An 18,280-nucleotide genomic window follows, 5' to 3' on the forward strand; every position below is an offset into this window, starting at 1 on the left:
GAGGATGTTTTTACCTTGATTTCAGTGAGACTGTCTCCCATACTCTCTTTAGATCCAAACTGAACAGATAAATAATAATAAACTTCATGTAAATTGGCTAGACCATTGGGTGTAAAAAGTTTTTAACAGCTGGTTCCTAGTAGTGTCCCTTTGAAATCAATAGTATGGCCAATGTTGTTTAGTAATCTTGAATAAAAAAAAAAAAAAGTTATGTGGAACAGAATACAGACAAATTCACAGACAGCATCAAAGAAAGGGGAGCAGTCAGCGCACTGAAAGACAAGCCTTCAATTCAGGTGTACCATAAGAAGGTCAGCAAGTTAGGCTGACAGAAAGCTCATGAAGCTCATAAGGGGGAAAAAAGTCATGTACATAGGAGGAAACAAGTCCCTGCAACACTCAGAGGCTAGTCACTGACTGACCAGGGAGCTGCTTTGGAGAAAAAAAAAAAAAAAAAAAAAAGGCATCTCAAAGTCCCAGTGGGCCACACAAGGAGTATGCAGTGTGCCCTTGCAGCAACGAAGGCCATCCTACATCAGACTGTCATAGTAAGATCATAGCCAGCAGAGTGAAATAGTTGACTAACCTCTTGTATTCAGGATTTATGGAAGTTAATCTGCCATGCTGTATCCAGTTGCAGGCTCTCCAGCACAAGAAAAGCATTAACACGTTGGAGAGAGGAAAGCAAAGGGCCATTGTGATGATCAGGAGGCAGTAGTATAATGCCATCTGAACACATGCTGAGGGAGCTGCAATTGTTAAACTTCAGTAAAGGGTTATGGGGAGATCTTACAGCAGTCTCAAGGTACAAATAAAGTAATATAAGAATAGAGACCCTCTTCTCTGCTCCACAGTAAGAGCAGGTAATATGTGGATGAACAACAGTAGAGAAAAAACAAGTCCTGCCAGAACCACCAGTTCCTGAAAGGATTCAGAAACATTCCACATTGCTTCAATAACACAAGTATCATGGAGAGTGTGTTCACACAGCAGTAGAGAGGTCCAGTCACTTTGATAGTCTTGTAAAGTCAGAGTAACAGTCATTTTACAATCCAATATTTAATAATTTTATTGCTCATGTTGGGTAGTACCACAGGTATGATATTGGATAGTTTCAGTCTCCACAAAGTTTTAAATGTTAATTGAATAGCCACACAACAGCTGTGAAGTACAAATTCTGCTGCAGCTCACCCTACTTTAACACACCTATACAATACAGCTTTTAATTCAAAAAATATATATATAGATGATTCCTTCAGATTAGAGAAGGCTCTCAGGTATGACTCAGTGTTTTCTTTCTGTCTGAAGGAATGAGAAAACTGATCTTAGAGGTTAAGTGCTCTGATCTTGGGCATAAACTCCATTATCAAGCCCTTTACAGTAGTGCTTGGATAGAAGCCCACATTAAGAGTCCAAATGATCTGGAACTGCTTGCAGGCAACACACTTCTGTCCTCATCTTTATAAAAATAAAGAAATGGAGTTGACAAACTATAGGTGCTAAAAACACTCAGGAATAATTCCTTTTTGAAACTCCTGCGGTGGCTAAATTCCCCATTGAGTAGATTACTATTTGAAGTCATAACGGAGACCTGCATAAAGCACCACAATGGGCTAAGTTCAGTAGTTTCTTCAAGAAAATACATGTTTGTTCCACACTGCAAGAACTCCTGACTGATTATAATAGCTTGAAGGTTTTATTATATAAAAAGGAAATACTATACTGGCAGAATAATGTTCTAAGAGTAAGTTTTATACTCCCATGCCCTTCACCTTTACCCCCAAAGTTCTGTAGTTACTCTTTCTCGTCCAGACCTCACACGGTCATATCACAAGACAGTCTGCAGGAAGGATGAAACTGGTTGAAAGCGGCTCAACCTCAAGCAGCTGTACACAAATACAAACCTTGTGAAACAAGCAGGAAGAGCTAAAGTTTTTGTCACAGATGCAGATTTACAACATCATCAGAATAACCAGCATGTGGTGGCATAGCTCATGCCATCACACCTGTGTTTGATGTTAAAGGGTTCTCAAAGAGAAGCAAGAAAGAGCAGAAGGAGAGGTTCCTCTCTGTGAGAAGGATCAGCTCAAATATGTGGAGGTGCTCTATAGACTTGTTGAGAAGCTCACTGAGATGTGCCAGCCTGGATCACTGGAGAGGTCAAACATCATGGTGGAACAGACATCATGGTGGAACTTCATTACCAACCACCCACATAGGGTGAATAAGAGAACACTCTTTAAGCGATGACAGGGAGCCTCCAGGTCGCACACCTTGGTTCTTACTATAAGGGACTTGAATCTCTGTGACATGTGCTGGAAAGGCAGCACAGGGTAGGCAAACAGGTCAGGATGTTTTCTTGATAGTGTCAGACAATTTCTCAACATGGATGCTAGATGGGCCAACCAGGGGTGAAGCTTTCCTGATCTACCACTCACAAATGATGAGGTGTTTGGGAGTGTGATAAACCTGTAGCATCACTGGCTTGAGTGACCACAGAAAAATAATGTTCAAAACACTGAGGTGCGTGAGGAAGGTAAGTAGAAGCGCATAGGCACGGGCATTCAGAAGAGCGGAAATCATTTTTTTCAGAATTCAAGAGACTTTCAGGGGGCATGCTGTGCCTAACAGCCTGGAATAACAGCACAACAACACTCCATCCAGCTACTGGCGAAAAATGAGCAGGTGTATCAGAAGCCAACCTTGGCTTAACACATCTCACAACTGAGCTCCAGTGTAAATGAGATTGTACAGGACAGTCTTCATGGACACAGACTCTCAAGTCTTAGTGATGAAAAAAGTTTCAAGAAGGAGGGGAATAAGCAGTAGTTGCAGAGGATTGAGTTCAGCCTCTCCTCAGAAATCCTGACCAGTGGGAACAGATAGAATCTATCTGGGTGTGCAGAGAGATCTGTCTCAAAGTGCCACCTTGCAGTGGCATCTTTAATACATGCAAATACTAAATTTGTCTTAAAAAAGGGAAAAAAAAAGAACAATATGGTGAAGTACAGGATGGTCAGCATTAGCCTCTCTTTGGTCTCTGAAAGAATCATAAAGCAAATACTATTGAAAGCAATTTCTGGGCACAGGGAAGGTGACTGAAAATAGCCAACAGATTTACCAAAGTTAAATCAGATTTTTAAATCAGATTTGAACAACGTGACTGCCTTCTATGCTGAAGCAACTTCTATGGATTGAAGGAGAACAGTGGATATTGTCTGTCTTCAGTGCATCTGGAATACTGTGTCCATTTTGGAGCCCCTCAGTCCAAGGAAGATGATCATAAACTTCACCAAGCCCAACTGAAGACCACTGAAATGATCAAGACTTGACTACATAAGATGAGTCTAAGGAAACTTGTTCATCTTTAAGAAGGGCAGGCTTTGGGGCAACTGAATACCAGTCTTCCAATAACTAAGGAGAGGTTTCTCAGAAGATGGAGCAAGGGTCTTTATGAAAGTGCAGGATGAGGAAGACACAATGATCGTAAATTGAAACAAGGGAAATGCTACCTGTTTATATAAAAAAAAATAAATAAAAATCTGTTGCTATAAGGACAGTTAAGCTGGGGAATGAGTTGCACAAAGGCCCTGTGGTTTCCAAGTCTCAGCTGGGCAAACCCTGAGAAGCCTAGTCTGAATTTCATGGAGACCTCGCTTTGAGTGGAGGCTGGACTAGGAGATCTCCTGAAGTGCCTTCAAATCCTAATGATTCTATGAATCTATCATTTCCACACAGAAGGGAGTAAAACACTGGTTTGTTGATTTACCATTGGGGTGAGATGGGGTTTGGCAGAAAGCTTTAAATGTAAAGCACAAAATAAAATACGGAAAATACTTCTAAACAGTTGGTACAGGAACATGATTTAATATGCAGAAAACAGGATGTGCACACATTATAAAGAAATGCAAGTACTGTGTCATTTTAGCTCAAGTATTATTTTCATTCACTTAAAGAAAAAAACACCACACAATTAAGGTTAACAGTCACAGACACAAAAACATTTTTTCATGTTATTTCTTTTCAGTTCTTGAATTCATTTAACTAACCATTCCAACTTAACTCCTGTAACTGTCTCATCTTTCATAACCAACACATACCAGTTGGTTGGATATCAAAGATTGTTACATCAGTCCTTTGCTATTGCAAAGACTAAACAGTTATACAGGTAGAAGAAGCCAGAGAATATCAAACTTTGCCCATTTGATAGTTAAAAAAAAGCATGGCCCAAATGGTCTTATCAGAACATAAATAGGTTAGTGTCTGCATTTCTCTCTCTGAGACACAAATTAATTCACATTATCATCTCAAAACAAAGATATTTTATTAGACAATGTAAAATACAACCTGTGACAAGTGAACTTCAGAAAAATGTTGCAAGAATAAACATGCTTTAGCATCAAAATCTTCACTACAACTTATGGCAAACTTGAATACTTTTCCAAATTTTTAAGAATTTCTCCAGTGCATTTAATGCTACTCTAATGTTAAGTGGAGACTTCAAGAATGGAAAGCAAAGCAAGAAACCAGGATTGACAAAGGTTACTATTCTTCACAAGATTGTTCTTTTCCCTGACTCTTTTATGCTCTTGGCCTTTTCATTCATTTTATTTTCTAAAATCTATATACTGTCAAGCATTGCATGCTCACTTGGGAAAAAAAAAAAAACAAAACCAACACTGCACGTAAACTTCAGGAAAACTCACATTAATTTATTTCAGAGGCAATACCTCATGTTTGTATACAAGTATGTATTTCATTTAACTACGTTGCGTATTACTGAATATAACTCAGTAAAGAAACTGATCATCTGTTTAGTTGCTCTTCACCAATACAATGTTTAGGACTTCAGATATTTCACAGCTGTGTCTGTTATGATGGCTACTGTAACACTTGATGGCCTGAGAAAAAAGTTCTACCAACAAACATCAGTGATTTTAGTGAAGTCTGAAAAGAAAACAGAACTGATTTCAACTCCTTCAGATATGTACTTTCAGATATGCAGAGATCAGAAACTCTTTTTAGGAGATCTTTTCATGGAAATGTCAAAGAGGCTAGTTTTGTTTGTTTGTTTGTTTGTTTTCCTTTTTAAATTAAGAAACATCCTGTTTCACCAACTCTGTCCCTTCTAAGAAGTACCATGCCGAATATACACATCTCCTATAGCCATTAAGGAGAAGATTAAGCCAAGGAGTAGCAGTAAAAGATGTAGAACAGTTTTAGTAAATAAAAAGCAATTTTGAAGGACGTTGTGCATGCACTTGACCTAGTTAGCATTCAGATATTACAACCACAATTTTCTTCATTTTCAAGTATATTCCCCCTTTCCCTATCCCCCATCCTCATCCAACTATATTTTCTGGAGTGAAGTGAAATAGATTTTACCGTGTTTGCTAAATGGACACAAAATTCATTCATTTCTGAAAAAGACCAAGCACATGTATTTGACATTTTGACTTGCTGAAACTACTCATGATTATGAAAACCATTTTGCTCTAAGCCTTTTACATACTTAAGAACAATGAAAGAACAACCTTGGAAAACAATTGTTTTATAAAATGAAGTTAACATCAACTGGGAATAATTAATTTCCAACTTCTAACAAGCTTCATGAGCAATTAAACTAGAGAACTTCCCAGGAAAAATACACACACACGATTACTCCTCATCTTTTGCTGCCTTTTCATATGTTAGCTATTAAAAATCACTACTCCAAAGGCTTGTAGGCCTGTTTCTTATACTTTCACATTCTTATCTGAGAAACTTATATCCAGATGTGTTTCTCAGCATCAAGAACCAGCCTCTGCCTTATGGCTTTGCGTCACAATATCCACTGCCATTTCTGGAAAACAAACTTTCCTTGCTCAAGAGCATGAATACTGGGACTTGTGTCACCACTGTATTCTTGTCTCCAGTTTCCCACCCTACTGCAGTTAGGCATTTCAAAAATGCACAATTACTTCCCTGTACTATTTCCTTCTAATGAGTTCTCTTTTCCTCCCCAGCTATATTATTAAAAGACCATCTCTAACCAGCTCTACCACTTCAAGAGGAGGAGACTGCTAGCCTCTTCTCATCACTCTACAGCTATTTCAGAGAAGCCTGTAACCCAGTTCTCACTTCACTAAGTGATGTTGTAACCACTACCACCATCACCAAGCCAACATGTTTCATCCAGCATTTTCTGAAATCAGTATTTCAAAACACGTTTAATATAATGCCTGTTCCGATCCAAACAATACCACTATACAGATAAAATAAATTTGAGGGGGAAAATCCCTAAATGAAAACTCTATTAAAGTCCACACAAAGCAAGTCTCATGACTAACAGGAAGATACAATACATTTGAACTGCTTTCAGGATGTACCTTTTCCTTGCTAAAAAGTGATGTAAGTGATCCTTGAACAACACAACTTGATTAAACTTTAGTGTCTCCATATCTGTGAATGACCAACACATAAGCACACATAAGCAACACAAAATGCCAATTGCTTACAAGGCCATTTCCGAGTGGATAATTTTAATGGGCTTGATGTCATGTGACTACATCTGCTACATGAGATTTCTGTTGCAGATTATACTCAAACAGATTGGGCAATTAAATCTTTGGCAGAACAGTATCCTGTACTCTTTACTATTCCCTTAGTGTAAGAGAAAATACTAATATAAAGTGAAATTATGTTCTTACAGACACCTCTGTGTAACAGTTGGAGGTTTTTGGTCATCCATCCTTAAAAGAACTGCATGTTCCAAGGAACTCAACTAATAAATTCCAGGGTAATTTATTCCACTTTCAAATAACCTTTTTGGAATCTCTTAAGAAAAACTGAAAGTAGGAATTAGAATCTATTCTACTTTGGGGAAAGTTGTTTATGGAAAAGACCTTTCCAAGTTTTTGCATTAGACTGATATTACATACTATGCAAAACTAGCCACTCTATCTACTGCTAATAGCCATTTTGCCAAACAAAACTTTTTACTTCCAAGTTTTAAAGCTGTTAAAGTACCGAAAGTGCTCATCATTTACCAGTGCATATCCAAAGAAAGATTTCAGTGAAAACATTAATAGAGTAGGGCACTTTAGTTCAACTGCCTTAAAGCATTTATTTTCACTACGAACTGCAAAAGTCAGTAAGGCTCACAAGATTACCGTTTATATCTTTTGTAACCGTAAAGATTATTTATTAGTGTCCCTATAGAAACATATGGCAGTAATGCCTTGCAATCTACTAATCCCTTTATTTTATACAGGTTAACGAACAAATTCCTTACCAGCCACAGGAACAAAGGAAAAGACCAACTGAAAGAACAGGGAGTGAGAAATATTTCCCTAACTATTAGTATGCACAAGAATGCACCTATGCCTCTGTTTTCAGCATATTATTTCCATAGTAGTTAAGTGCCTATCTTTTGAAACGTTTCATGAGAATGTTCATTCACAGGACAGCATATTTTCCCCCTTCCTCCCTGCAAATCCCAGCCTTGACAGAATGCAGCTCTTGGAAAAGCAGTTTGGAGCCAGCTATTAAACCCTGCATTTTACAGTGCTGTGATTTTGGATATGGCAACCTTAAATTCAGTAATATGAAATTTATTACTGTTGTCATTTTCATCATGCCTAGAAGGACCCTTATGACCATTCAAGATTTCTTCACATTAAGCATTGTACAAAGGTGGCCCCAAAGGGTTTTCAGCAAAGACAAAAAAAATTGCAAAACTACCCCCTTTTTTTTTTTATAAAAAAAAAAAAAAGGGTGCAGTTCCTCTAATGGGAGAGCATGAAAATGGAAAACCAAAAAAAGAAATACATCTAGAAAGAGTTCATCAACAGCCAACAACACCCACCACCTTCTACAACCACATTCACAGACTATTAAAATAAGTTACTGATTTTCAAAGTGTTAACCTCCAGAGCAGTTTCTCCCTCCCTCTCACATGGATCCTTGATTAAGATAGAAGAGCTGATCTGTCTGCACAGACAGGTACGACTGTAACAGTACAGAGAAAACATTCTGAAAAAATTACCGGCAACTGATTTGTCTTGTTAGTTTGGGTGATTGCCTACACGTACAGTCACACTGTAAGGTGACTAGAGTACCCCCACACAGCAGAAGAGGCTTGAAGCGTCTCTGTTAAACTCCTAGAGGTAGCATCACTGCTAACAGCCTTGTACCTCAAATGCAACTGAGCAGGTGTACATGTAGCAGCCAGTAAGGTATTGGCCTCATGAGAACGCTATCTGCCAAAATTGTCTGAATTACTCAGGCTTTAAAATACATATATTACATGTTTGAGAAGCCTCATTAATAACCTGATACTACTTCCACAAGGCTGATCATTCACCATCCAGTTCAATAGGAAGGTAATCTTACTGACCTCTCTCTGTAGGAGGCACTGAGGGTTCTCCAAAAACATCCCACTGACATAAGTTAAGAATTGCTTTGCAACAGTATCACAAATTTTCAAGAAAACACAGGAAACGTGCGTTTGCAAGCAAGGCTAATTTTGAAATCAATATAGAAGTTTCAGATAGTTTTTGAAGATGTATCTGAATAAAAGTGTGATGGAAATGTGATGGAGAAATCAAGTGAAAACCAGCTTTAAAACAGCAAGGTATTTTCTTCATTTTAGCATAACTGTTTTTTATAGAAAATGCTCCCTTCATCAGTGACAGGGAAGAATATAAACATCAGTTCAAATGATTTCCCCCTGTGAGGGACAAAATTAGACTAAGGTCTCAGAAAAAGAAGCAACTCCCAGATAGAAAGGTAAAAATCTAATTAAAAGCTCCAGAAATCTATCAATCACAGGGTTAAAAACACATATTGCAGCCACCAAACAGATGGTGTAAAACTGAAATACAAGGCAAATTTATTCTCACAGAGACAACTGACAGACCAGATTCAGTTGGGGTAAAAAAAAAAAAAAAAAAAAAACTGAAATAACTGGCAGAGAGGTAACAATTAGCCTCTTAAACGCTATTTATTTTCACTCTTAGTTACAGATACGGCTCTCAGAACTCACCCAAAACTTACTCTGCTAGTACAAGACAACAGACCTATCCCCCTTATATAAATAGGCAGAGAGTAGATCTGTTACATATTTAGTGCCATTACAAAAAATGCCAGTTGCTTACAAGGCCATTTCCCAGTGGAAAAGAACAAGTTCTTTCCATTCCTGAGAGCCATTCAACATATTAAATGATACATCTGACTGGACAACACTGAAAGAAGATCTGAAAATAAAACATTATGGGTCTCCTGAGTAAAGACTTAAAAAATATTGAAAACAAAACATCTTGGTCCATGTCACAAACAGAATATTACTTACTAGAGCCCAGCCCTTCCTTATCCTGAGAATTACTTAAAAAAATTCAAAAAAGTCAAATTGATACAGCCATACGGTGTCAAAACAAAACAAAAACAGCTGTTACTGAACCTAAAAGGGATAGGAATTATAACAGCAGACCCTAAGCCTAAATCCATACTAAACAATAATAATGTAGCTGAATCAACAAGAATGACGAGGAACTTCCTGTTATCCAAGGAGCAGAAGGGAGACAAGGCATGTTCTACAGACTTATCAAAGATTTCACAAGACCATGGGGCACAAAATTTACCTTTACTTTTTCTGAACAAGACTGCTTGCTCATCTACATGTCCTTGGAACATGAACAAACAGATAGACCATCACCTAAATGAACGTCACATATTCATTCCAGTGCCATTGCCAATATAATTTTTCTTCGAGTAGCTTTGTCATTTGATGTTCACATGAATTTGATGTTCACATGAGTTTTTCCCCACAGTTATCTTGACACCTTCCTTCCTCACTTGAAGCCTGCTTTGTCTCTACTCGATGAGGATAAAACATTGTTTTGTCTTTGCAGGGATGGAAAAACAACCTAAAGAGGAAAAGAGAGCTCCCTCTCAAGGAGCTGTGGAACAGCAAGACAGAGTATGCACTTCTGTTCCTACAGCTGTCATCTTCAAGACAAAAGTTGCCTCTACTTAAATTTAATACAAGCTCTGCTAGCGTTGGAGAAGCATACTGGCACATGGGCTCACTTTCTCCCCAGCTGCTGAAAGGTGTTTCAACGTTGTGCCACTGAAACTCTTGACCTGATCCAGTATCTGTACTTGCAGAGAGCAAGCAGGTAAAAGAACTAAGAGGCACTAGGTTACTTATGAAGAACATTCCACAACTTCTTCCAAAGGTTAACACATCTGAGATAATTCAATAGTTGCAGTGTTACAAGACACAGTGAAGTTTATGTCAGAATTGCAGTCCAGTATCAGACGTGCTCCTCCTAACTCCTTTGAGTGTTTCAGGGTTACTTAGAAAAGAGGAATCATCTCTTTAATCACAGGGTTTCTTAAAACTTATTATCTCATGAGGCTGCAGGCACTTTTGAAGATGAGTGGATGCACAACTTGCAGTTCACATTTATTCTGAATTGCATTTAGTTAAGTTACTTCAATAGAAAGATTTAGTTAGATTTTTTAGGTTCAAATTTAGAGAAAGAGGTAAATAAAACTAAAAAAAAAAAAAATACAGAATTTACTGAGGGGGTAGAGTTATTTACTTTTTAATTACATTAAACACAAATGAAATTACTTTCTTTTCTTGAAACATTACTTGCATGGTCAGAGCAGCCCTCAGCCATGGTGAAAGAAAGCTCACTTCAAGCTCAGTCTTCAGAAAATTTATTAGAAATTTACACTGACTTTAGCAGACAATACATGAGAAGAACAAACAGATGCACATCTGTGAATAAGAAAGAATCCTGACAGTCTTTAACTTTGAACCCAGAACAAAACTGTTTTCCATTCATTCCTGGTGGATCAAGTGTAAGCCAACATAACTGCAATATTTAAGGAATGGCTTCCATTCTCCATAGTTCTTCAGGGATTATTCAATCTTCTAATCAAGGACAAATGGATCCCACTAGACCACCACCAGGAAAAAAGCTCTTCATCTTTAAAGATTAGCTGCAGCAACAGGCAGCCAAAGGAAAATAATAATAATAATAATAATATTTTTTTAAAAAATCAAGCACTGCGGGCACCACAGGAACAGTATCAAAAAATTCTGTAACAATTAAGTTTTGAGTCATTTGAGTTATTAGCTCGTGGTATAGAATGCGTCCTGACTTAAGTCTCCTGAACTGTCTTCCTAGTAAACAAGCCCAATTCTTAATGTAAAATTGCTTAAACTTGTTCACTGCATATCCTTATTAGAATCGAGATCTGTTGTGCTACATCCACATGGCTACCCCAAGCATCTTGTGAAATTCTGTGGGGAAACTTCTTTCTGAACTATGGAAGCTAAGGGGTAGCTTAGATATTACTAAAACACAGACAGCAAGTCATATCACATGTTAATGTCCACGAAGAACAGGTTATCTTTGTTTTAAACATAACTGGAAATGCTTGAGCTATAAAGAAACATACATAAAACAGGCATGGCAGTTATGTTGCAAAAAGACTACTGATAGTACTCCCTATGCAGGTCAAATGACTTCAAAACAAACAACTAAAATCAAGGGATTTTTAAATACAGATATCTGTAAGAATACAAGAGTATTAGAATTTATATCTTGCATCATTATCCATCTATACAGGTGAGTTACATTGACTTTGGTACACATCCCCCTGCCAAAAACACACACAAATTCCAGAAAGAAAAAATAATAATACATCTTGTCTGTACTTTAGGACTACATAAAACAAGATAGCTGTTCTTTAGAAGGGTTATTTGCCATTCCTCTAATTCTTTTGCATGAATCTCTAACTCAGCCACAAAGGATTTCAGAATCCTAGTCAGATCTGTGCGAACTACAGACAGCATGACAATGACCATTATTTCCTTATGTAGCTACCAGAATTATAATAGTTAATTTCATCCTCCTTCCTGTTTCGATCACTTCAAAACAAGGTAACAAATTTAATAGCACAAGACTCTGATCCCCTGTAAATTCATTTCCACATTCAGCGAAGCACAAGCAGTCAGCATTAAGTTAGTAGAGGGAAATTAGACAAATTAAATTAAGCAACTCAGTCAAGTTTTCCCCAGATCATTACCTTTGACAGCAAGCTCTTCGAAGCCAAAGCCATGCATGTCTACTCACTGACACATTCCCTAGAGGGAGGAAAAAAAGGCCCATGCAGGGTTTTGGAGATGATTACTACACAAACAAGTGCTACTCCCTAGTGGGAAGAATCCTAGAAAAACAGAAAGTCAATGTACGAGTCAATATAGTATTTGCATGTGTTTAACACTGTATTCCACAATAATATGGAAGCATCTGAGACAGGAGTTTAGATTTAATTCAAAGAAAAAAATGAGGAAGTTGAAGACATTCTAAGACAGTGCAATTTCAGCAGCTACATGCACCTAGGCCAAAACCACCATAATAATATATTTGTATAACAAACCCCAGACCACATGAAAACTCCAGGGTAAGCAGATGACTAAGCTTCTAAATTGCACCTAAATGTGGACATACTCAATTTAGCTACTCAGGCAAAGCGCAGAACAGATTAGTCCTGCAAGCTTTATCAATTTAGAAACGTAAAGAATCCTCCAAAGTAAGAGACAAAATAAACAAAACCAAAATTAATATAAGAGCTATCAATTAAAAATAGATTCCAAGCCAGAAGTATAAATTGATGAGGAACTCAATGTGGCTAAATTCTTCAAAGAAACATATGTATACATGTATACTGTTACATACACACACACAATGTGCTTATAATAGGGGGAAACTAGACATGAGTGGGAGGAAAAGTGCAGAGACTCGTCCTTCATACTCAACCAGAAAACACACATTGACCCAACACCCCTGAGCAGTTTGTCCATTTCACTTGTTCCTTTCAGAGCTGTTGAACACAGCAACCATCAATCAAGTGGCTTTGATCTGCTCATTACATTTACACTATTTCAAACTAAACTTGACTATCAGCACTGTTATAAAAAGCCACGTGTATAATACTTTACAAATACAGAAAGCATCTACAGAAGAAAATTATACAAATACAGAGCACATATAAGAACTGAAGCACTGCGAAACAAACTCTGATGACAAGTCTGAGGAAGCAGTCCTAAGGAACGTTTCAGAAAGGTAAAACATTCAAGATGTTTATGGGTGCATTTACAAAATCTTAATTTCAAAACTGTGATTTCTGCCTCTATTATTTGTGAAAAACACTTTCTCGGTTGCAGAACTTGGATGTAACAATCACTGCAAGCACCCCCGAAAGTTAACTCTAACCCTATTTGTAGGATTATAAGTTACTCAGCAAATGTGGAATGGATCAGTAACTACTAACAAACTGGAAGGTCAGCTATGTTACTATTGCACTTACACATATGCATCTTGGACCTACTTTCATGTCTATCTCTTCCTGTGTGGGACATGCGTTATTCCAGGGATTCCTTCTCTAGTACAAAGCTAAATGGAAGTTACTCACATTTGTTTCCCCACTCATTTATTTTCTCCAGACTGAATCATCTCTGAACCAGTAGCATACAACGCTCATTGCTCTTTTTAGGTCTTCATGAGACCTAACTTCTTAAAAACTACAGCCTACACCAAATAGAATACTGCTATAGAACATAATAACAAGGTAAACTGCAGCACAAACCTAATACTACTTGCTATATTTGTAAAGCTACTATTAAAGATGAAACTGTATAAAGAAAATTTTAGGCTAGTTGCATGATCTGTGATCACTGGTTAATCTGTGAATTCCCCTCAAGATATAAATCACAGGCACAACTATTTATAAAAACTACATCTTCAAAGCACTGAAAAAAAAAGAAAAAAGAAAAACACATCACATATATTATGAAGAATGAGTAATCAAAGCTCTGGTGATGTTCATTTCTTGCATTATCAGATGTTCACTAATTTATTTAATAGAACTTCTCAAGAAGACGTGTTTCCCCTCTTAAGACTTCTATCATTTTTTCTTCATGTTACACTTTCAGCTTTCCTTGGGTTTCATATTAATGCAAATTTAAATAATATTTACTTGGATTCTGTAGCCAAAACATTCTGTAACATTTGTACAAACATAACTCTAAAAGTTTGGTGGCAAAATATTTTAAGTGGTGCTGTTAGATCTCTTATTAATTAAAGCCAAAAGTTTCCCACTTGAACTGGTAGGTGGATTTTTTAGCTCAAAAGTGTGCAGACAGAAGACAACATGAGTCTAAAAAGTCATTTGCTGTGTGGCCCTCAAGAAACTTGTCTGAATTATTTTCCCAGCATTCAAACATTTTTCTGAGATCAAAAGTATCTTTGCCATTTCAGATGCAATCAATTTGTTTTCATTTAAGTTAAACTAGCTAAGACTGCATACCAACCCACTGTCATGTCACAGATAGAGGAGTCCATGGACCACAGAGAAAATGAGATGCTTGGATATATCCAGTGGCTGACTAACGTTTTACCTAAAAGCAGAACTTAGATTCAAGGAAATATAAGGTCTTTCCCTCTAACGATCACAGCAGAAAAATTCAAGTTAGTGCAATTAGTAGCAATCTAGATTTAAAAGAATTTATACAAGCTTTAAGCCACTGCTGTATTGAAGACGACAGTGAACTTTACAAAAACCAGTGAAATGTTCATGGCAGACTAAAAGAACAAAAAGTGAAGATAGTAACACATTCTATATTTTTACATACTGTATGATCTCTGTATGCTATTTTACAAGGTTTCAGCCACTGAATGCTCCAATAATACACTATTTCCTAAAAAAGCAAAAAAAAAAAAAAAACACACACAGAACACAGATATATATATCACTCATCAGTAGATTATCTCAGATGTTAAAGATTTAAACTGAATATTGTGAAATAGCATTGTTCATCATGCAGACATTAATCTAAAACTTAAATCTGTAAACTATACCAAAAATTATCAGGACCAAGAGCACAGTAATTACATGCTTTCATTCTTTTTAACACTTAACATGCCAAGGCCAAGAAACTTCCTCTTTCCTTGCCTTTTGTGAGAAGCCAAGCTGAAAGTTAACATCCCTAGTAAGTACATTCTCACAAAGGAAACCTAGTAACACAATGAATTAAGCCTTGGTAAAACATAGGCAATTACAAATTACTGTATTGCTCTTTAAATGCTTCTCAGGTGGCCAGTTAACCTTGTATTGTGGATTATTCTAACCTGAACTCTAAATGTTTTATACCAGTCCTTGACTCTTAAGCCAAACACACCCCACCAATGAAGCATATAAAATGTTTGTTATCACACAGCTACACTTACTCTCACTGGCTTGGTATACAACCAGCTTGGGAGGGGTGGTGTTTGTTTGGCTTTGGGGTTTTGTTTGTCGGTCTCCAAACTGCCAAGTTGCTACCCATCATTTTTAGAAAGTACAGAGTTTTGTGCACAGAAGTTAAGCTTTCTGTAACAGTTATCTGAAATCTATTGTTCACACAGCTGGGGTGGAAAAGAAGGCTGATATGGCCACAAAACATTAAATATGGTGGAATAGCCTAGTAAGAAACCTGCATATTGCTATCGTTTAAGATCTCTCAGCACTATGAAAGTAATTTAGAAACCTTCAAGGATGCTATAAAATTTCCCTCTGGAACAGAACTTAGCCTTTAAAAGGTATCTATATATGAAAGCTTTGTGTACTTTGTAACCTAGTTTAGCTTTCTTACTTCAGGAAAATACGCTTGAAGTTCCCCCATGTCTATGGCCCAGAAGGAAATAAAACAGGAAATCAGGCCATAGAACAAGCAGTTGTTGCCAGCAAGTATTAAAACATTTTAAGTTATCCATTAATCTACATAAGGCACAACTCACTGCACTTCTCTTAGGCCATCAGTGGAGCCCAGCGCAGAGCCATGCTGAAGCTCTGTTTAACAATCCACTTGGACATCTTCATATCTAGCACTGGGCATTCTCTGAAGTATGCCATATGCTGTGCATTAAGCAAAGCCAGAGATGCTGTCCTCTGCACCAAGTGAGTGCCAGAACTGTATCAGGGATCTCAAAAGTTTGCTTTCAGTTTTTCTCTTAGAGCCTTTTTAACAAAAAAGAGTCCACTAAATGAAATAATTATAATACAAATTTAGTCTGCACATGCTGATTACGTTCTCCTATGCTGAGGTCTGAAGCACCCCACAGTATTTCACTGCTAGCATAAACTCCAAAGTAGATTAAAAATTAAATAACCAGCTTCCCCGTAACAGTGACTTTGGCAGTTGAAAACAGAAACTAGAGACTGCTTTAATGTGACCTCTTATCCATTTGAATTAGTTTATAGCAGTAGTCGATTTTTCCATGGTGATGAAGTCACCATGCTGCGAAAGTATGCAAGGAGAAACTGCTACCAGCCACCAGGTGAAAACATCTAGGTTTCTAATTGCATATGAAATTGGTGTTTGCATTGACAATGATTATTGCTGGGAGCATTCCAGGTAGAGGTCTAAGCTCCATAACAAGCAAGTCACTGCAAAACCCAATCAACAAGATCCCAATCAGCAGTTATTAAACTGAGGAGAAAAAATAAAAAATAAAATAAAATACTATGAAGCTCCAAAAATGCTGGGTTTAGCATTTAGTTTTGTTTTAAAGCAAGGGCAGCAGCAGGATACCTGTAACTTCTGAAAAGCTCCTCCCCTTCCCTCCTGAAAACATTAATCCGTGTTTCATTAGTTAAACTGCTGTAACTATGTACTCCGCGCTGATAGGCAGGTGTTGAGAAATTCATCCCAGGTGTTTGAACAAGTACTCGAGGAGCCCCTAACGTTTATTACTTACAGTCTCTCTGCATTCCTGGGAATATCCCTCGGTACAGTTTTGAGTCCTAGTCCGTGGCAATCCACGTTGGAAGCAACGCACGTACATTTATGTGGGCATCCTCCAACAGGCATCCAACTCGTGGAGCTCCAAAAGCTCAAGATCGTTCCAAGGCACAAAAACGCGCTTCTTCCACCAGCCAACATGGTTTCTTGAGCACTTCAGCGGGTACAAAAGTGTGCGCGAGCAGCCGGCCCTTAAAGATGAAATGCCTCTCTGAAGGAAGGGAAAAGAAAACAAGAGGCTCTTAGTACAGCCCAAGGGAACCCACCACTGCCATCGTCGCCGGAGCACCAGCAAACCTTCAAAGGCGGCTGCGAGGGTTACGTTAGGTGGAAGAAGGTGGGGAACCGCCTGCCGGGCTCAGGTTTCCTCCTGTTATTTACGAGCGGTACCAGAAGGCAGCGACTTGAACCCAGCTGGAGCCAGACGCGTCCTCGGATGAAGGGGAAGCGGCGGTGCCCACCCGCCGACCATCCCTCAGCGGCGGCGGCGTGCCGGGCAGCCTCCCCCGCTCCGCATCGCCGGGGGCAGCAGGTACGAGCCGGGCAGCAGGCAGGTGAGAGCCGGGCACAGCAGGTAAAAGCCCCCGGGGCGCTGCCCGCCGCGCTCGCTGCTGCCGCCGCCGCTCCCCCGCAGCCCCGCGCTGGCGGAGCCGGGACCGGGAGGCGGCGAGGGGCGGCCGGGGGGCGGAGGGGGCGGCGCTCGCTGCCTGCCTCCCGCCCGCTCCCCTGCACCGGGCACGGACGGCAGCCGGGCGAGCGCCCGCGGCGAGGGGGGCCCCCCCTTGCACACACACACACACCCCCTCCCAAAATCGCACCCGCGGCGCCCATTGGCTGCGGGGGCCTTGACGTCAGGCGGCGGCTGAAGTTTCGGAGAGGAGGGAGGGGGGAGTGCGGGGCTGCGCTGGAGCCGGGGGGTCCCACCAGTGGGTGGGTGACCCCCCCCCGCCCCTTAGTCCCCCCGACAAGCTCTGTGTTTGGGGCCGAAGCCCGCGGCCCCGAGCCGGCCCCCGGCGCCCCCACGCCGCGGCCCCGAATTGGGCTGCGGGGGGCTCAGGGCTTCCTCCGCCTTTTGTTCGCCCCGTCCGCACTCCCCGAGTTCCCTCTGGCGGCCGCGGGCGGACGCTCACCGCCCGGCCCCGCGCTGCCCCCGGACAGGTGGCCCCCTTCACCCCTCCACAACTTCATCAGAGGCTGAAGGCAAGCGAGGTTTTGGGAAAGGAGGGCAGGCGGAACGCAGTCACCCCATAGGTCCCACTGGGGTTTTACCGACGGCGCTGCTCATCACCTTGTAGCCAAAGTGTGTTAAAAAACACACAAACACAGTGTGCCCTGAAAGTCTGTAGATACTTAGAGATTGCTTGGGAGAGCGGGAGTCCAGGGAGACATGCAAATCAGCATTTTCCCAAGCCAAGTCGTAAGACCATTAACAGGATGAAA

The 18,280-nt window shown here is 39.6% G+C and overlaps 1 protein-coding gene across 3 annotated transcripts in view; it reads right to left on the reverse strand.

Annotated features, from left to right (window-relative positions):
• SLIT3 (slit guidance ligand 3) overlaps positions 1-17,628 on the reverse strand; it is a 511,770-nt gene extending 494,142 nt beyond the window's left edge. For 2 of the 3 annotated variants that reach the window (XM_035338345.1, XM_035338344.1), the window contains exons 1-2: positions 17,138-17,628; positions 16,797-17,051 (exon numbers count right to left, since the gene is read on the reverse strand). In XM_035338345.1, the coding sequence (XP_035194236.1) occupies positions 16,797-16,981 (185 nt within the window). In that variant the 5' untranslated portion in view covers positions 16,982-17,051; positions 17,138-17,628. The remainder of the gene's footprint in view (positions 1-16,796; positions 17,052-17,137) is intronic. The other variant, XM_035338343.1, reaches the window with a different exon arrangement.
• Between the last annotated feature and the right edge of the window lie 652 nt (positions 17,629-18,280).

The sequence above is a fragment of the Oxyura jamaicensis genome, chromosome 13 (assembly GCF_011077185.1).
Source record: "Oxyura jamaicensis isolate SHBP4307 breed ruddy duck chromosome 13, BPBGC_Ojam_1.0, whole genome shotgun sequence".
Classification (NCBI taxonomy): Eukaryota; Metazoa; Chordata; class Aves; order Anseriformes; family Anatidae; genus Oxyura; species Oxyura jamaicensis.